The sequence below is a fragment of the Camellia sinensis genome, chromosome 13 (genome assembly GCF_055761805.1).
Source record: "Camellia sinensis isolate YWXY chromosome 13, ASM5576180v1, whole genome shotgun sequence".
NCBI lineage: Eukaryota > Viridiplantae > Streptophyta > Magnoliopsida > Ericales > Theaceae > Camellia > Camellia sinensis.
Window position 1 is genome coordinate 65,750,486 of NC_138973.1, and position 14,931 is coordinate 65,765,416.

At 35.1% G+C, this 14,931-nt stretch overlaps 3 protein-coding genes and 1 long non-coding RNA gene across 4 annotated transcripts; 3 read left to right on the plus strand and 1 right to left on the minus strand.

Moving 5' to 3' along the window:
- The first annotated feature begins 895 nt into the window (after positions 1–895).
- On the plus strand, positions 896–3,139 carry LOC114270013 (subtilisin-like protease 4). The gene has a single exon (XM_028211402.2). It carries the CDS (start codon positions 1,187–1,189, stop codon positions 3,137–3,139), a length of 1,953 nt encoding a protein of 650 aa, XP_028067203.2. The 5' UTR covers positions 896–1,186.
- A 4,005-nt stretch (positions 3,140–7,144) lies between these two features.
- Positions 7,145–8,183, plus strand: LOC145805451 (uncharacterized). Its single transcript, XM_082900588.1, has 2 exons — positions 7,145–7,967; positions 8,131–8,183. The coding sequence occupies exons 1-2, from the start codon at positions 7,145–7,147 to the stop codon at positions 8,181–8,183; spliced, it is 876 nt and encodes a 291-aa protein (XP_082756714.1).
- A 268-nt stretch (positions 8,184–8,451) lies between these two features.
- On the minus strand, positions 8,452–10,580 carry LOC145805843 (uncharacterized). Its single transcript, XR_014347997.1, has 3 exons — positions 10,458–10,580; positions 9,486–9,539; positions 8,452–8,721 (listed from the first exon to the last, which is right to left on the minus strand). It is a non-coding gene; the product is annotated as an uncharacterized LOC145805843 (long non-coding RNA).
- A 631-nt stretch (positions 10,581–11,211) lies between these two features.
- On the plus strand, positions 11,212–11,676 carry LOC114278223 (uncharacterized). The gene has a single exon (XM_082900589.1). The coding sequence runs from the start codon at positions 11,212–11,214 to the stop codon at positions 11,674–11,676; it is 465 nt and encodes a 154-aa protein (XP_082756715.1).
- The last annotated feature ends 3,255 nt before the right edge of the window (positions 11,677–14,931 follow it).

Consider the following 14,931-nt stretch of genomic DNA (forward strand, 5'->3'; position numbering starts at 1 on the left):
GGACCGGGAGCAGGGAGGTGCTAGAAAAAATTTGCGAGCGATAGTAGTAATGAGAGAGATGACATGGTATATGAGGAATAATATTGACAAGTAATGAAAGTAATAAAAGAAAAAAATTAAAGATAAGAAACAGGGAAATAAATAATTACACATATTTAGTGAAAAAACTCACATGGGTCGGGACGAGAGATGGGGAGTCGCGGTGGGAATGGAACAAATTGCCATCCCAACATACGTGCTAAATTGATATCACTGGTCAATGACAAAGTTCAACTAAGTTCAGATGGCGATCAATTGATCGGGTAAGTGGAGGCAAAATTAATCTCACCCCACCCATTTAATCTGTCTTAAAGATCAATATCATTACACGCAATATTTATTTCATAATTGTTTTACATAAATTTCAGCCTCTCTAGCAATTACTGTCATTGTCACTTCATTGCCAATCACAACACGTCACACCACAATACAAATAGCATAGAAAAGCAAACAAAAACACTCACTTGTCTTGTTCAGATGATGAGCAAGTGGCTTACATAAACAACTGATTGTAGACACATGATCGCATTGATCAAGAATGTCCATCCAATTATTATGAACCAGACAAACATAGCAAAACAATTGCAATGAAATTCTCTAAACAATCCATTAGCATATATCTCCATTGCCGTCTTTAAAGAATACAGCAACATAAAACTTTGAACAAGCCCCAACCGGCCTTGCCAAATCCCAATATGCCCTTTTTAACAACACTCGACTAACTCTTGCAGAAACCATTGTGAAGTCCCTGGCAATCCCCTTTTTCTGGATTCCCTATAAATGTTGGCGCCAAAAACGACTTAAGGAACCACAAAGAACTCACCATTTAGTGACACCAAACATGACTTTCATTCCACTGCTCACTCTCACTTTCCTGTTATGTTTCTCTTCTGAGCTTGCCAAGGGAAGTGAGCTTTCATCCACAGAAGAAGTAACTCAGAAGAGTAAATTACAAACTTATATTGTCCACGTCAAGAGACTCGAGGCAACAGTTTTGGCCCAATCAGACAATCTAGAGAGCTATCATCGGTCCTTTCTGCCTGCTATAACTGTAGCAGCCTCAGACAATGAGGAACGCTTGATTTACTCATACCAGCATGTGATCAGCGGTTTTGCAGCAAGACTGACCGAGGAGGAGGTTGAAGCTATGAAAATGAAAGATGGGTTCATGTTCGCACATCCAGAAAGGATGTTCCGACTACAGACAACTCACTCACCAAGCTTTTTGGGATTGAACCCGGGACTCGGGTTCTGGGAAGAATCAAATTTTGGAAGGGGTGTAATTGTTGGACTGCTCGATACCGGAGTATTGCCTGGCCACCCTTCATTCAGTGGCAAAGGAATGCCGCCACCTCCTGCTAAATGGAAAGGGAAGTGTCAGTTCAATGCATCACAATGCAACAACAAACTCATTAGCGCGAGGTCACTTAATGTTGCGGCCAAGGGATTGCCAACCGTGCTGCCACTCGATGATGATGGCCACGGAAGCCATACAGCGAGCACGGCTGCTGGGGCATTCGTGAAGAACGCAGATGCACTTGGAAATGCCAAGGGCACAGCGGTTGGGATTGCGCCTCATGCTCACTTGGCAATTTACAAAGTGTGCTTTGGACTAGATTGTCCAGATACTGATATCTTAGCTGGGCTTGATGCAGCTGTTGCTGATGGCGTTGATGTGATCTCAATCTCTCTGGGTTCTGAGCTAGAACCACCATTCTTTCAAGACAACATTGCAGTAGCCTCATTTGCGGCAGTTCAACAAGGAATATTTGTAAGCTGTGCAGCAGCAAACTCTGGTCCTGCCTTAGGTACTCTATCAAACGAGGCGCCATGGATTCTAACTGTTGGAGCAAGCACCATCGACAGAACCATCAGAGCCAAAGCAAAGCTGGGAAATGGGGAGGAATTTGACGGGGAATCCTTGTTCCAGCCAAATGACTTTGCGCCAAACTTATTGCCTCTCATTTATGCTGGCTCTAACGGTAAACCAGGCTCCACTTTATGTGGTCCAGGAGCATTAAATGGTAGCGATGTCAAAGGAAAAGTAGTATTGTGTGAGCGAGGAGGCGGGATAGGCAGAATCGATAAAGGAACTGAAGTGAAAAATGCTGGTGGTGCAGCGATGATTCTCATGAACCAAGAATCAGATGCCTTCAGTACTGAGTCTGATAATCATGTTCTTCCTGCAGCACATGTCAGCAATGCAGCTGGAGTGAAGATCAAAGCCTACATTAATTCAACAAAAACACCTGTGGCAGCAATCTTATTCAAAGGAACTGTCATTGGAGACCCATCAGCCCCTATTGTTGCTTCCTTCTCCTCTAGAGGACCCAGCATGGCAAGCCCTAGGATTCTAAAACCCGATATTATTGGACCAGGAGTGAACATTCTAGCTGCGTGGGCATTCCCTCTCGAGAACAACACAGATCCAAATTTCAATTTCAACGTAATCAGTGGCACATCAATGTCTTGTCCTCATCTAAGTGGCATCGCAGCTTTGCTTAAAAGCTCTCATCCTTACTGGTCACCAGCTGCCATTAAATCTGCTATGATGACAACAGCTGATCTATTAAATGTCCAAGGCAAGCCAATCCTCGATCAAACACTTCATGCAGCAGGCATATTTGCAACTGGTGCAGGACATATAAACCCTTCAAAGGCAAATGATCCTGGGTTAGTTTATGATATCCAACCCGATGATTATATTCCATATTTGTGTGGTCTGGGATATACAGATATGCAAGTTGGGATTATTGCACATAGACCAATCAAGTGCTCAAAAGTATCAAGCATACCTGAAGGAGAGCTGAATTACCCTTCATTTTCTGTTGCACTAGGACCATCTCAAACATTTACCAGGACAGTGACCAACGTTGGTGAGGCATATTCATCTTATTCTGTGAAGGTTGTAACACCACCAGGAGTTAATATGATTGTCAAGCCTGATAAGCTTTACTTCTCAAAGATGAACGAGAAGGCAAAGTATTCGGTGACATTCCATCGTAACGGTGAGAAAACCGGCAACTTTTCCCAAGGGTTTCTTGAATGGGTATCTGCTAAACACCATGTTAGAAGTTTAATCGCTGCTATGTTCAATTGAGGAATGGAGGCATGTGGCCTAAAATGCAAACATTAAATCAGATCTTAATTATCAAGAGATCATTGCAGCGTCTATGTGTGATCAATTATATGCACGTGTAATTTATATGCAGGACGCAAATGTGACTGTTTCAAGTTTGGAACAAGTGGCGATTACTTGAGACCTTGTGTGATCAAGTATCTGTTTGGTTCAATCAAGTTCAAGTCTTATTTTATGTTTTCTATGAGTTAGCTTACTAGCTATCGTGTTGGAAGAGTTTTGCTTATGTTTAATTAAGTTTCATGGTCTATGACCCGTATTTTCCTATTTTGGAATTCTAAATCAATTAGGGGAAGAGAAATCCAGCACCTAAAACTGTTTGGTTTTAATTTTCAAAATTCACTTTTCAGAAAATTCTACTCTTTTGTTTTTCATATTTTTAATATTTTAAGCATTCTTTTTAATTTTTAGACACATCTAACATAAATATACTTCAAAAGTATAATATTTGTGAAAAAAAATTCACTAAATACCAAAAATACAAAAAAAATATATAAAAATTCAATACATTTTTTGTATTTTTGTGTATTTATTAAATTTTTTTTCACAAATATTTTACTTGTTAGATACATCTAAGTGAGGTACATCTAAAAAAGTAAAAAAATTGCTTAAAATTTTAAAAATAGTCACTAAAAACAAAAAAAAACACAACAAACAAAAAACTCAATTTTTAAAAAAATTAAATATAAAAAATTAAAACCAAACACACTAATTTAATTGCTCTTCAAAATTTCACGCGGCAAAAAGATTTCAGCCCCTCAAAATCCACAAAAAAAAAATGTATTTCCGATTACGGGATCCTGAACATAGAAGCGGCACACAAATTTAGCCTACCACATAAATCACAAATAGATCATAATATTGAAGTTGTAACACATTCAGTGTCTTCTATTTTTGACCAGTATTTTACAACACTGGCCTAACAATCAGAAAAATCTGAACTATTTTGCTCAAACATTAAGGGAACAAAATATCAATAATTTAGGTACTTTGGTGAATCGATTATTGATTGAAAGGAGGCATGTGTTTCAGATATGTCATGATACTTTAATAGACATTGTTTTTTTCCATTGCATTTCAACTGAAAATCCATGTCTTGTTTACCAGAGCGATTTAATGAAAAAAATAATAATAAAAGAAGAAGAGAAATATTCATAGGAGAGCTCAAAGTCTAAGTAGACAAACTCATCGTGTTCCCATTGTCATTAGTAGTTAACTAATACCAAGGAAGGAAGATTCATTTCAGTAGTACTCTGAAAAGCTACTTTTCGAGTATCTCTAATTTTTTATCAAATTTGAAGAGAGATTTGATAAAAAATTTCATCTGATACCACGTATTTCAACGCTAATTTTTCAGGTTTCATCAAGGTTGACCGAGACAACCAGTAGGTCGTTTGTTGTACGGTGAAGCACAACTGCTCTCTTCAAAAATTTGATGACCGCACAAGCCTCCCTCGATTTGATGAAACTTTTGTTGATGAGGAGAAAAAGAAAGTGTGTTTCATCAAATTTAAATTGATTCCAAATCTGAGTGCCTTACATGTATTACAAAACTCAACTACAGAGTTGGAAAAATCAGTCCCTTTTTCATAATATTCATAGAAAACCCCAAGGAAAGATTGAAATATAAATAAATAAGAAAAAGTAGAGAAAAATCCACTCACGGTGGTCCTTGGAGCTTCCATTCCACGTATCAAAATCGCCATCATCCTTCAGGTTCGATATAACGTCTTCGGCATTAATCTTGTGATCCATTTTTTAGATTTTATTCAGACAGATAGATAGATGGATTAGGAGGAAGGATCACATTTGTCTCAGTTGTTGTCAGGCCTATGAATTATGGATTCAAGATGAATTTTCTATGGATGAATTTTATGGGTATGATTTCGTAGATTGAGCCGCGGAGAAGCTAGGTGTTAAGATTAAGAATACTCAGAAATCAATCACACACACAAAAGACACAAGATATTTACGTGGTTCGGCAATTGCCTACGTCTACGGAGAGATTTCACTATAGAATTTTCCAGAGGGAGATTACAGAACTCACACTCACTTTCTATAGATTTACACACTTTCTCTGATTCTCTCTTGCTCTGTCTCTATTGTGTTTCATCCCTTCCTCATCACCTCAATTTATACACAAATGAGAGGGAATAAAGTCAAAGGAAGATGAGTAACTTCTTGACTTGGAGCCAACCTCCAACTACTCCTCTATGTGGGCTGAAGCCAACAATTCTTCCCCTCCACGCCCATATAGATAACTGACTTCTGACTTGAAGTCCATCCCGGTCAGATTCTTGCAAACTTCCAGTTTGCCTCTGCAACCTTGGTCATCATGTCAGAAAGATTCTTGTTCGTGTGAATCTTCACCAGCTTCATCAGCTGCGTTTCCATCACTTTTCGTATCCAATGATACCGGACATCAATGTGCTTTGTACGTGAGTAGTACATGGAATTCTTACTCAGATCAATTGCACTATGACTATCACAATTGTAAGGTCCCGGTATCCCACATCAAGAATTAAGGGGAGTTCCTAGGCTATAAAAGTAAAAACATGGATCTTTACATAGCATCGAGGCCTTTTCCCGAGTAGTGAAATCCCTAACAGAACTCTGCAGTTAAGCGTGCTTAGGCTGGAGTAGTTCTGGAATAGGTGACCCACTAGAAAAAATAAATCCGTACGAGTGTGACCCAAAGCGAATAATATCGATAACATGTGAAGGGTTGGGGCGTTACAGTTATAATAGCATAGGTAGCAAAAGATTAATTCTTCTTGATGATACAGATTTATATAAATACCAATATTATAACAGCAATTGAGCAGAGGATAAGACAAATATTTAATTAATTGAATAGAAAAAAAAAAAAAAAAAGACCTACCTATGATGTGATGTTGTTGCTCTGAATTCTTGAGAAATTCGTTAGTGCTCTGTTGTGTCGTTTCTCTCAAATTTTTGAAAAAATTGAATCAAGAGTTATAGTTAGGAATTAGATAGGGAGATAGAATGGGCCCTTTTAATTTTAAATAAGCCTTTTAATTTTTTAGTAAGTCAATTTATTTTAAAGGTATTTTTGGTGAAACCCCATTTTGGGCCTTTTTATTAGGGTAAAGGATAACCCAATCAATTTTCTTTCAAAAAGCCCCTGATTAGGAAATGTCTACCTTAATAAGGACATTTTATATTTTCTATTTTTTTTTATCACTGTGACACACTGTATGAGTTGTCAATCTTTGGCAAACCAAATAGTAAAAATTAACTCTAAAATATAGTACAATGTTATACTAAGGCCAAGTTTGGGAAGACTAAATAAGTGCACTTTTTGTCTTTTTGGACTAAAAAATTGAGGTTGAAAATATGGATGTTTGGGTTAACTTTTTGACTTTTTATTGGAAAATGTGTAATAAAAAATTGTAAAAATTGATTTGTAGGGAAAAATTTGAATTGGGAGTTGTGCAGCCGTAATTGTTGACTTTTGGTGAATAGTGTTAACTTTTTAACTTTTTGAGTAACTTTTTGGCTTTTTGGCTTTTTTGAAACATCCCAAACTTGGCCTAAATCACAGTAAAATTTTATCAATTCAAACTAAACACAAATTGACTTTTGAACTTGTAGTGACAGTAAAATTTTATTTTGATAGTGGCAGTAAAATTTTATTTTGATTGACAGTAAATTTTTACTGTTAATTGATTGTAGATTTGTAAAATGGTTCCACCTCTTATGTTGTTATGCAAGTATGGTGATTGTACCATTGTGTTCAAGGTTGTGTCAAACTGCACGTTGAAGGATTTAACTGATTTCTTAAGTTGTAAATTGAAGAAGTTTGACAATAGTGGTTGCATACTGTTATCGTACTATTTGCCTGGACATTCGCGATGCATGATTGATGATGATTCTGATTTTTAGAATATGTTGTCGCTTGTTTATCCCCTTGGTGTTCACCGGGTTGATGTGACTATTACTAGAATGGGCATTTCAAATGAAAAACATGGAGTTGGAGAATCAGGGGACGCTACTGGATCTAAAATTACTGATGATGAAATGGATTTACTCCCTATGTTTTGTCAACATGAAGAAAGGACTTTGTTGTCTTGTAGATGGGGGAATGAAATTACTCATGTAGGTCAAAGATTTATTGGAGGTGCACAGGATTTTCGGACTGCATTATGTAAATATGCCATTGAGATGGGATTTGAGTTTGTGTATGTGAAGAATGAGAAGTGTCGGGTCACTGCTGTGTGTTCAATGTGGGAGTCCAAAGCTTGTTTATGGCGACTACATGCATCTCTAGAAAGTGCTAATAATTTTTTCTACATTAGGACTCTATATGATGAGCACACTTGTGGAGCTGCAGTTCGTACTTCTAAAAACTCAAGGATGAGTTCAAATTTGATTGCAAGTTTGATTGTTAATGAAGTTCGTGGGAATCCCCAAACTCGTCCAATTGATGTTGTGCGTCAATTTACAGATCAATACGGGCTCACCATTACGTACAATCACGCTTGGTTAGGAGTTGAGAAAGCTAGGACTACTACTTTGGAAGATTTCTCTATGTCTTATGATAAGATTCGATGGTATATGGATATTGTAATGTGCACAAATCCTAGTAGCTATTTGCGTCTTGACTATAACCATCAAAGTGGATGCTTCAAAAGGTTTTTTGTTGCATTTAATGCTTCCATTCAAGGGTTTAGGCATTGTCGTCCTCTATTGTTTATCGATGGAACTTTTCTGAAGGGAAAATATAAGGGTACCTTGTTAATAGCTACAACGAAGGATGGGGATCAAGGTAGATATTACTATAGTTTATTCAAAAGTAACAAGTTACTTATTCTCAGAGTAACATGTTACTTATTTTCAAAGTAACATGTTACTATTATTCAGAGTAAAAATCTTCTATATTTGTCCTTTTCGTTTAATATACTTACTAATTGTAAAATGTTATATTTCAGGTTTTTTCCCTCTTGCAATGGCAATTGTCGATACGGAGACTACAGAAAGTTAGGAATGGTTTTTTATGCATTTGTCGAATATATTGTTGGATGAAAGACCAATTACCTTCATATCTGATCGGAACGCAGGACTTTGGAGGCTTTACCCAAGTTTTACCTACTGCTTACCACTATTTTTGTCTCCAACACTTGAAGGCCAATTTGAGGGATAGGTTCTCCTGTCACGCCCCAAATCCGGGCATGACCGGCCGTGGCCCACAGGGACTTAGCCCAAGGCACACGTAAGCCTAAACATGAACCCAAAACCATAAAGAATAAATGTGATGATAGCCCAAAAATAAATAAATCAACACTCAATCCAGTGACATGCCACAAGTATAAATGGTAAAACCAGCCATAACCAACTTCCAAAAATATATACTAAATGGCACATAAACCGCCCACAAAATAAAATAATTCTAAATCAAACTCAACCACAATGTATGTACAAAACCCGACAAAGCAACCTAAAACAAATTAAATAAATGCCCTAGAGGTCCATGCAATTGAGTCCCCGCTACGCCATGAGTCCACTCTAAGTCCTTCTAACACCTGGAAGTGATAAAAACTAAGTCAACTGATAGCTCAGTGAGTAGCAACATGGATAGTAAATACAGTTTTGAAAACAGGGATAAATTCCAAAATAAGATATATATCACAGAAACTAGATTGGCATACAGTTTGGTAAATACAATCTGTTTCAAAAAGAAGGTTCCACAGTTCAACACTTAAAATACTCATGTCTCGCAAGAACATGATAAACGACATTTTTCACTTAAAACAGATTATAACATGAACACCAATAATTTTCTGGGTACCAATAAAAACAAATAATATGCCACACATTTTTCAGGCTATAAGCCTCGTTGGATCCAATACCGAACTAAGAGTCATCCTCAGGGTGGCACCTGGGCCTTTTCTCAAAGACGATCCGATTGAAGGTCACCTAGTTGTTTTTAAAGGTCTTTTCCTTACAATCGTTGAGCACTAGAGTCATCACGGCCCAACCCGGATCTGTTCCCTAGTGGCCAGAGTCACCACACACAGTGGAATAATTTCCCTGGACTAAATACACACATGGTCCCAATAATCAATACACATCAGTTTCGCAAAACATGGTAGTTCATCATTATAAACATGAGACCAAAACAAATAGTTTACAGTATGCCAAGTTCACACATGTTTCAGAAATAATTTGATTCCATTGATAATATAATAATTTATCAAAACAGTTTAGTCTTGAAACAACAATTTAATTTTTCAACAGTTCAGGGTAGGGGAACATTTATAAAAATATGTAGCATGAAACTACTCACCTGAAAACGAAATAATATAATCCTCGAATAGAGTATGAAAGTCCAACTAGTGCCCTGAACCAATATGAAAACTACACGTCACTACTAATTTAAAATTACTAAAGAATACGAACTAAGTAACCTCAACTAAAGCGCACTAACATGGCTCAACCCAACTCACCGTTACTCTTTAATATTACCTAAGTTCATGTTCTTCAAGGTTTAAAATCACCCAAGACATAGGTTCCGATCGAAACTTAACTAAAAATAACTTCAAGATAAAACAGTATTTTAAACAAGTCTTCCCAACCTATTCGTTAACTTTGAAAATTACAAAACCCACTCCACGCTATTCGAAAAATTCTAAAACCCTCCAGATATCAACTAATATATCCTAAGTTTCAAACCCAATTGGTTTCACTTGATTTTCTTATCAAAATAATTATCTACAATTTATTATATCCAAACAGGTTGTTTTCTGCAGCACTTTAAAGAAATTGACGGTTCTCTTAATATACACGAGCAATCAATGCAAGGCCAAAACATATGAAACTAGACTCGTAACCGGTTCTAATGACACTAATTTGATAATTTTTGGATTTATACCCAAAGAGAACAACACTCCCGAATTTACTGTTTAAAACCAGTTTTCTGGACAGATTTGAATGCATCAGATTATATGGTTTTCGAATCCCAAAAATTATGAAAAAATTCCGATATGCAATTCAATATGTAATTGATCTACTGTAAAAATTTCAGTTCAAAATTCATCCGTTTGATATGGTTTCTTGATTTTTAAAGTTTGTGATTCTGTGCAGAATTTTTGGACTAAGAATTACACCATTCTTTTTACATGAATTTAACTCCTTAGATTTCTTAATAGTATACATATATACAAAATATATAAATCTATAACCTCTCCATCAATGAACTAAATAATAATAGAGTAAGAATAAAGAACAAAAACAAAGAAAAAAAAAGAAAGATACCTACCACACCCAAAAATTACTCCTTGTTTGCAATCCCCTTTTTTCTTCTTCTTTTCTCTCAAACTTCTTCCTCCCCGTGGCTGTTGTGGCTGCTGCTATAAAATGTATTAGGAACCTAGGGTTTTTCTTTTCTTTTCTTTGTTATACATAACATAAATGACTCTAGACAAAAATGTCCTTTGTTTTATTTTATTTTATTTATTTATTTAAATAATAAATCTTGCCTTTAAATTGAAGACTTTCACCATAAATTTATTTTAGGTTTTAAAATTAATTAAAAGACCCTCCAAATATTTAATTTGCACTTTAGAATTTACCATCAAAATATTTGAGATTGTAATATTATTATTATTATTTAATTATTTACTTAATTTTTATATTCGGGTTCTCACATCTCCGGTCCAAGTTTCAATAATACTTTCAGGAGTAGGATAGTTTTTTTGTTTTCTTCATGTGCTTATGCTCCGACAGTGGGATGTTTTAATCAGTGCTTGAAAGAATTACAAGATGAGGGAAAATGGATCGTTTGTAGGTTTCTATCCAATTTTTCCTATGACAAGTGGACTAATGCATATTTTAAAGGGCAAAAATACGGTGAAATGCACTCGAATGTAGCAGAGTCTTTCAATTCATGGATCCGTCAAGCTCTTCATTTGCCCACTACGAAGATGATTGATTCAATTAGGTTGAAGATCATGGATTTGATGTCGAGAAGGAGAGAACAAGCTAAGAAATAGAATACTTTTCTTTGTCCGGAGATGGATTCAACATTAGTAAATGCTCTTAAAAGTGGAAGAACTTGGTTGGTTAGTCATTCAAGTGATCATGTTTTTGAGGTTCAATCCTGGCCATCGGTTAACGTTGACCTCTTGAATAGAACTTGCTCATGTTACCAATGGCAATTGAATGGATTTCTTTGTGCTCATGCGGCGACCGCTATCCAAAAGAGCGGAGGTGATTTGTATGCACATGTGGAACCATTTTATTACACTAGCAAGTTCAAAGATTGCTATGCTGAGTCCGTTTATCCAATATCTACTGTTGAGAAACCTCTTGTAGCTATGGATGATCTTGTTGTCCTTCCTTCAATTTGTAAGAAACTACCTGGTAGGCTAAGGAAGAATAGGATCCCATCTAGGGGTGAGAAGATAAGACGAGTACAGTGTGGTAGATGTGAGAAGTACGGTCATAATAGGAAGACTTGTAAGGAGACATTGCCGTGAAAGATATTATTGATTTTGTAATAGAAGTATGAAAATAATGCAGTTCTTCTGCAATAAATAGTCCATAGGAATAATAGTATAGTCTTTTAGACTAGATTTGTAAGGAGACATTGCAATAAAAAATATTTTTACTATGTTCTTGAATGGTTGTCTGTTCTAGTTTCTGATTTGCTTTGTGGTTATGGGTGTGATGAGCCTGTGGTTTCACAGTAAAATTTTACTATGTTCAGAGTAAAATGTTACTTTTAGATTAAACTTTTACCTTATTTCAAAGTAAAATTTTACTTTTATAGAGGATAAAATTTTAATTTAGTGCATAGTAACATTTTACTTTTAGATTTAGAGTCCAAATTTTACTCGCTCTTCAGAGTAAAATTTTACTTTCATACAGAGTAAAATTTTACTTTTGTACAGAGTAAAATTTTACTTTTAGATTTAGAGTGTAAAATTTTACTTTTATACAGAGTAAAATTTTACTTATTCAGGCTGTAACATTTTGCTCTTAGATTCAGAGTGTAACATTTTATTATTATTTCAGAGTAAAATTTTACTTTTATGCAAAGTAAAATTTTACTTTTATATTCTTCTGATAACATTTTACTCTTATTTTAGAGTAAAATTTTACTTTTATGCAAAGTAAAATTTTACTTTTAGATTCTTCTGATAACATTTTACTCTTATTTCAGTGTAAAATTTTACTTTTATGCAAAGTAAAATTTTACTTTTAGATTCAGAGTGCAACAATTTACTCATATTTCAGAATAAAGTAAAATTTTACTTTTATACATAGTAAAATTTTACTTCATTTCAGAGTAAAATTTTATTTTATTTTAGAAAATATGTTAGCCCCCTTAAAAAAACATTTCCAACCTGCACCAAAATTTACCACAACACACAAACTCCCCTAATGATCATCATGCAATCTTTGTGCAAAAAAAATCTAACAACACAACTACATATATCATCAGAGATACACAAGTATAACCTGTATCATTGTATTCTATCCATAACAACGTTCATTCGTAGTCAAAACAATATCCTTCTATAATAATGTATTAATCACCAAACCACAGTAAAATTTACTAGAACAATAGACATAGCATGTACTATCTAATACTCTTTTAGTATTCTTTCACTTACAATTACTTTTTCACCGTTCTTTCATTTACAAAAACCAAAATTACATACATCATTCACAGTACTTCCCCAGAACTTGTCCACATTGTCATCCTTGAGGTCTTAGCTCTTGCCCCTTTTTTTTTTTAAGGTTGAAGTGTTTCTCAATCCATGCTTTTGGATAATCATTCAAAAATTGATGCACTATTGACGCTCGAAAATTGTTAATTTCATCATCTTCCATAGAATTTGCAATAGGCTCATCTCTTATGATTTGGCGCATGATATAACATACAATAATTCCACAATCAACACTGTTAATAAAAATCAATATATTGTTAGATTTAGTCAAATTTGAAAACTACCAATTCAAGCATATAATAGTAGCGTGAAATACTTACGATATTGGGCGTTGTTGTGGACTATCTTTCACCGAAACCAAGTTTGAAAACTTTCTTCTACCTCTCTTCGTTTTGTTGGCCAACATGCTATCCACATATGTTATCTAACATCATTGCACAAATGTTTGGTCACGATTAAATTCAAGAATAAAACACAGCAAAAAACTACTGTTAATATGATGCAAAGTACTTACAATCTTTTTTGCATCCTTAAGGTAAGGATCTTATCTGTTGTCTCTTGGCCTTAAAGAATTGTAATGTCTCCACTCATCAAGTTCAGTGTCAAATACAAGAAGTGTCAAGTGGTAGGGTTTTTCTCCATTCTTGTTCCCATTGGAATTCATGCAAAAATGAAGGTATCTGTATCCATTGAAATCTTGTTCAAGGACTTTATCAATTAAATGATTTCTCAGCTCTCCATAACCCCATTTCACTAAAGACTGCATTTAATCATATAAGAGTGTCATGTCTCAAGTTGTGTTGGTGACACACTGTATGAGTTGTCAATCTTTGGCAAACCAAATAGTAAAAATAAACTCCAAAATACAGTACAATGTTACACTAAATCACAGTAAAATTTTATCAATTCAAACTAAACACAAATTGATGGCTTACCCAACAAAGGCTTGAGAAAAAGAATGATTTATTCTTTTCTGGCTTCTTTGCTTCTTGTTCAATCTGAAGCATTTCAACAAAGCTGTAAATGACCTACAAAAACAAAAATCAATTAAATATACGTTAATAAAATGAACTATTTTTAGTTATTGAAGTGAACACTAGTCATTGAAACTAGTATGGCCACTTACATTATTTGCAGTATCACCATCTCTCAGAATTGCATCCACATCATGCAATGTAACATATACACTATTTCCTGTGCCGGACCATATGATTGCACTAGTCATAAGGTAAAAAAAAATGTTGATTAACACGTTACAATTTGATAACAGTAAAAATCTGTTGTTTGATAAAATTAAAATGGTCTTACTCTGTGGTTTCCAAATTGTAAATCATGTTTAGTAGATACTTATCATTCTCATCAAGCAATTTGCATATTGCAGCCTTATCTGGAAACAAAATCTTTTCAACCAGCTTTGGTTGGCTTAGAAGCAAGTTGTCAACACAAATCACTTCATTTGATATTACTTCAATTGCTTGTTTTGTAGTCTTTTTTTTTTCTTTGCCTCTCTTGGCTCACATTCAAAATCAGACATCTCTTTTTTCTTCCTCGCCTTGATTTTGATTTTCTTGACCATAGATGTTTGCAATGGTTCTACAACTATAGGTGTTTCTTTCAATGTAGTTTGAATCCCAAAGTTTTGCTCTTGTTCTACTCTTTTAGCATGTGGCATTTCTTTAGAAGCAAAACCTTGGGTAGCCGTATGAACTGCATTTTCTTCAATCTATTCAACCAACTGTTTATTTTCAGATTCGAGTACTTCAAACTCCTTTCTCAGTTTCTCCATTTCTTTCTCTGTCTTGCTCATCTTTTCTATCATTTCTTTTGTTTTTGCCTCTTGATCCTCTTGTATTTTTTGCATTGTTTCCCTCATTTTCTTCCATTCTTCAACCAATGCCATATTCTCACTTTTCAGCCTCTTGTTTTCCTTTTGAACTCATTCTAATTTCCCAAGATCAATGAAGTCCTTCAAAGGTTGATCATCTCCTAAAGCTTCAGCTACATGATCTTCATCTTCTTTAGTCTCTAAATTTTCCTCCATGTCCAATGCATCTTCTT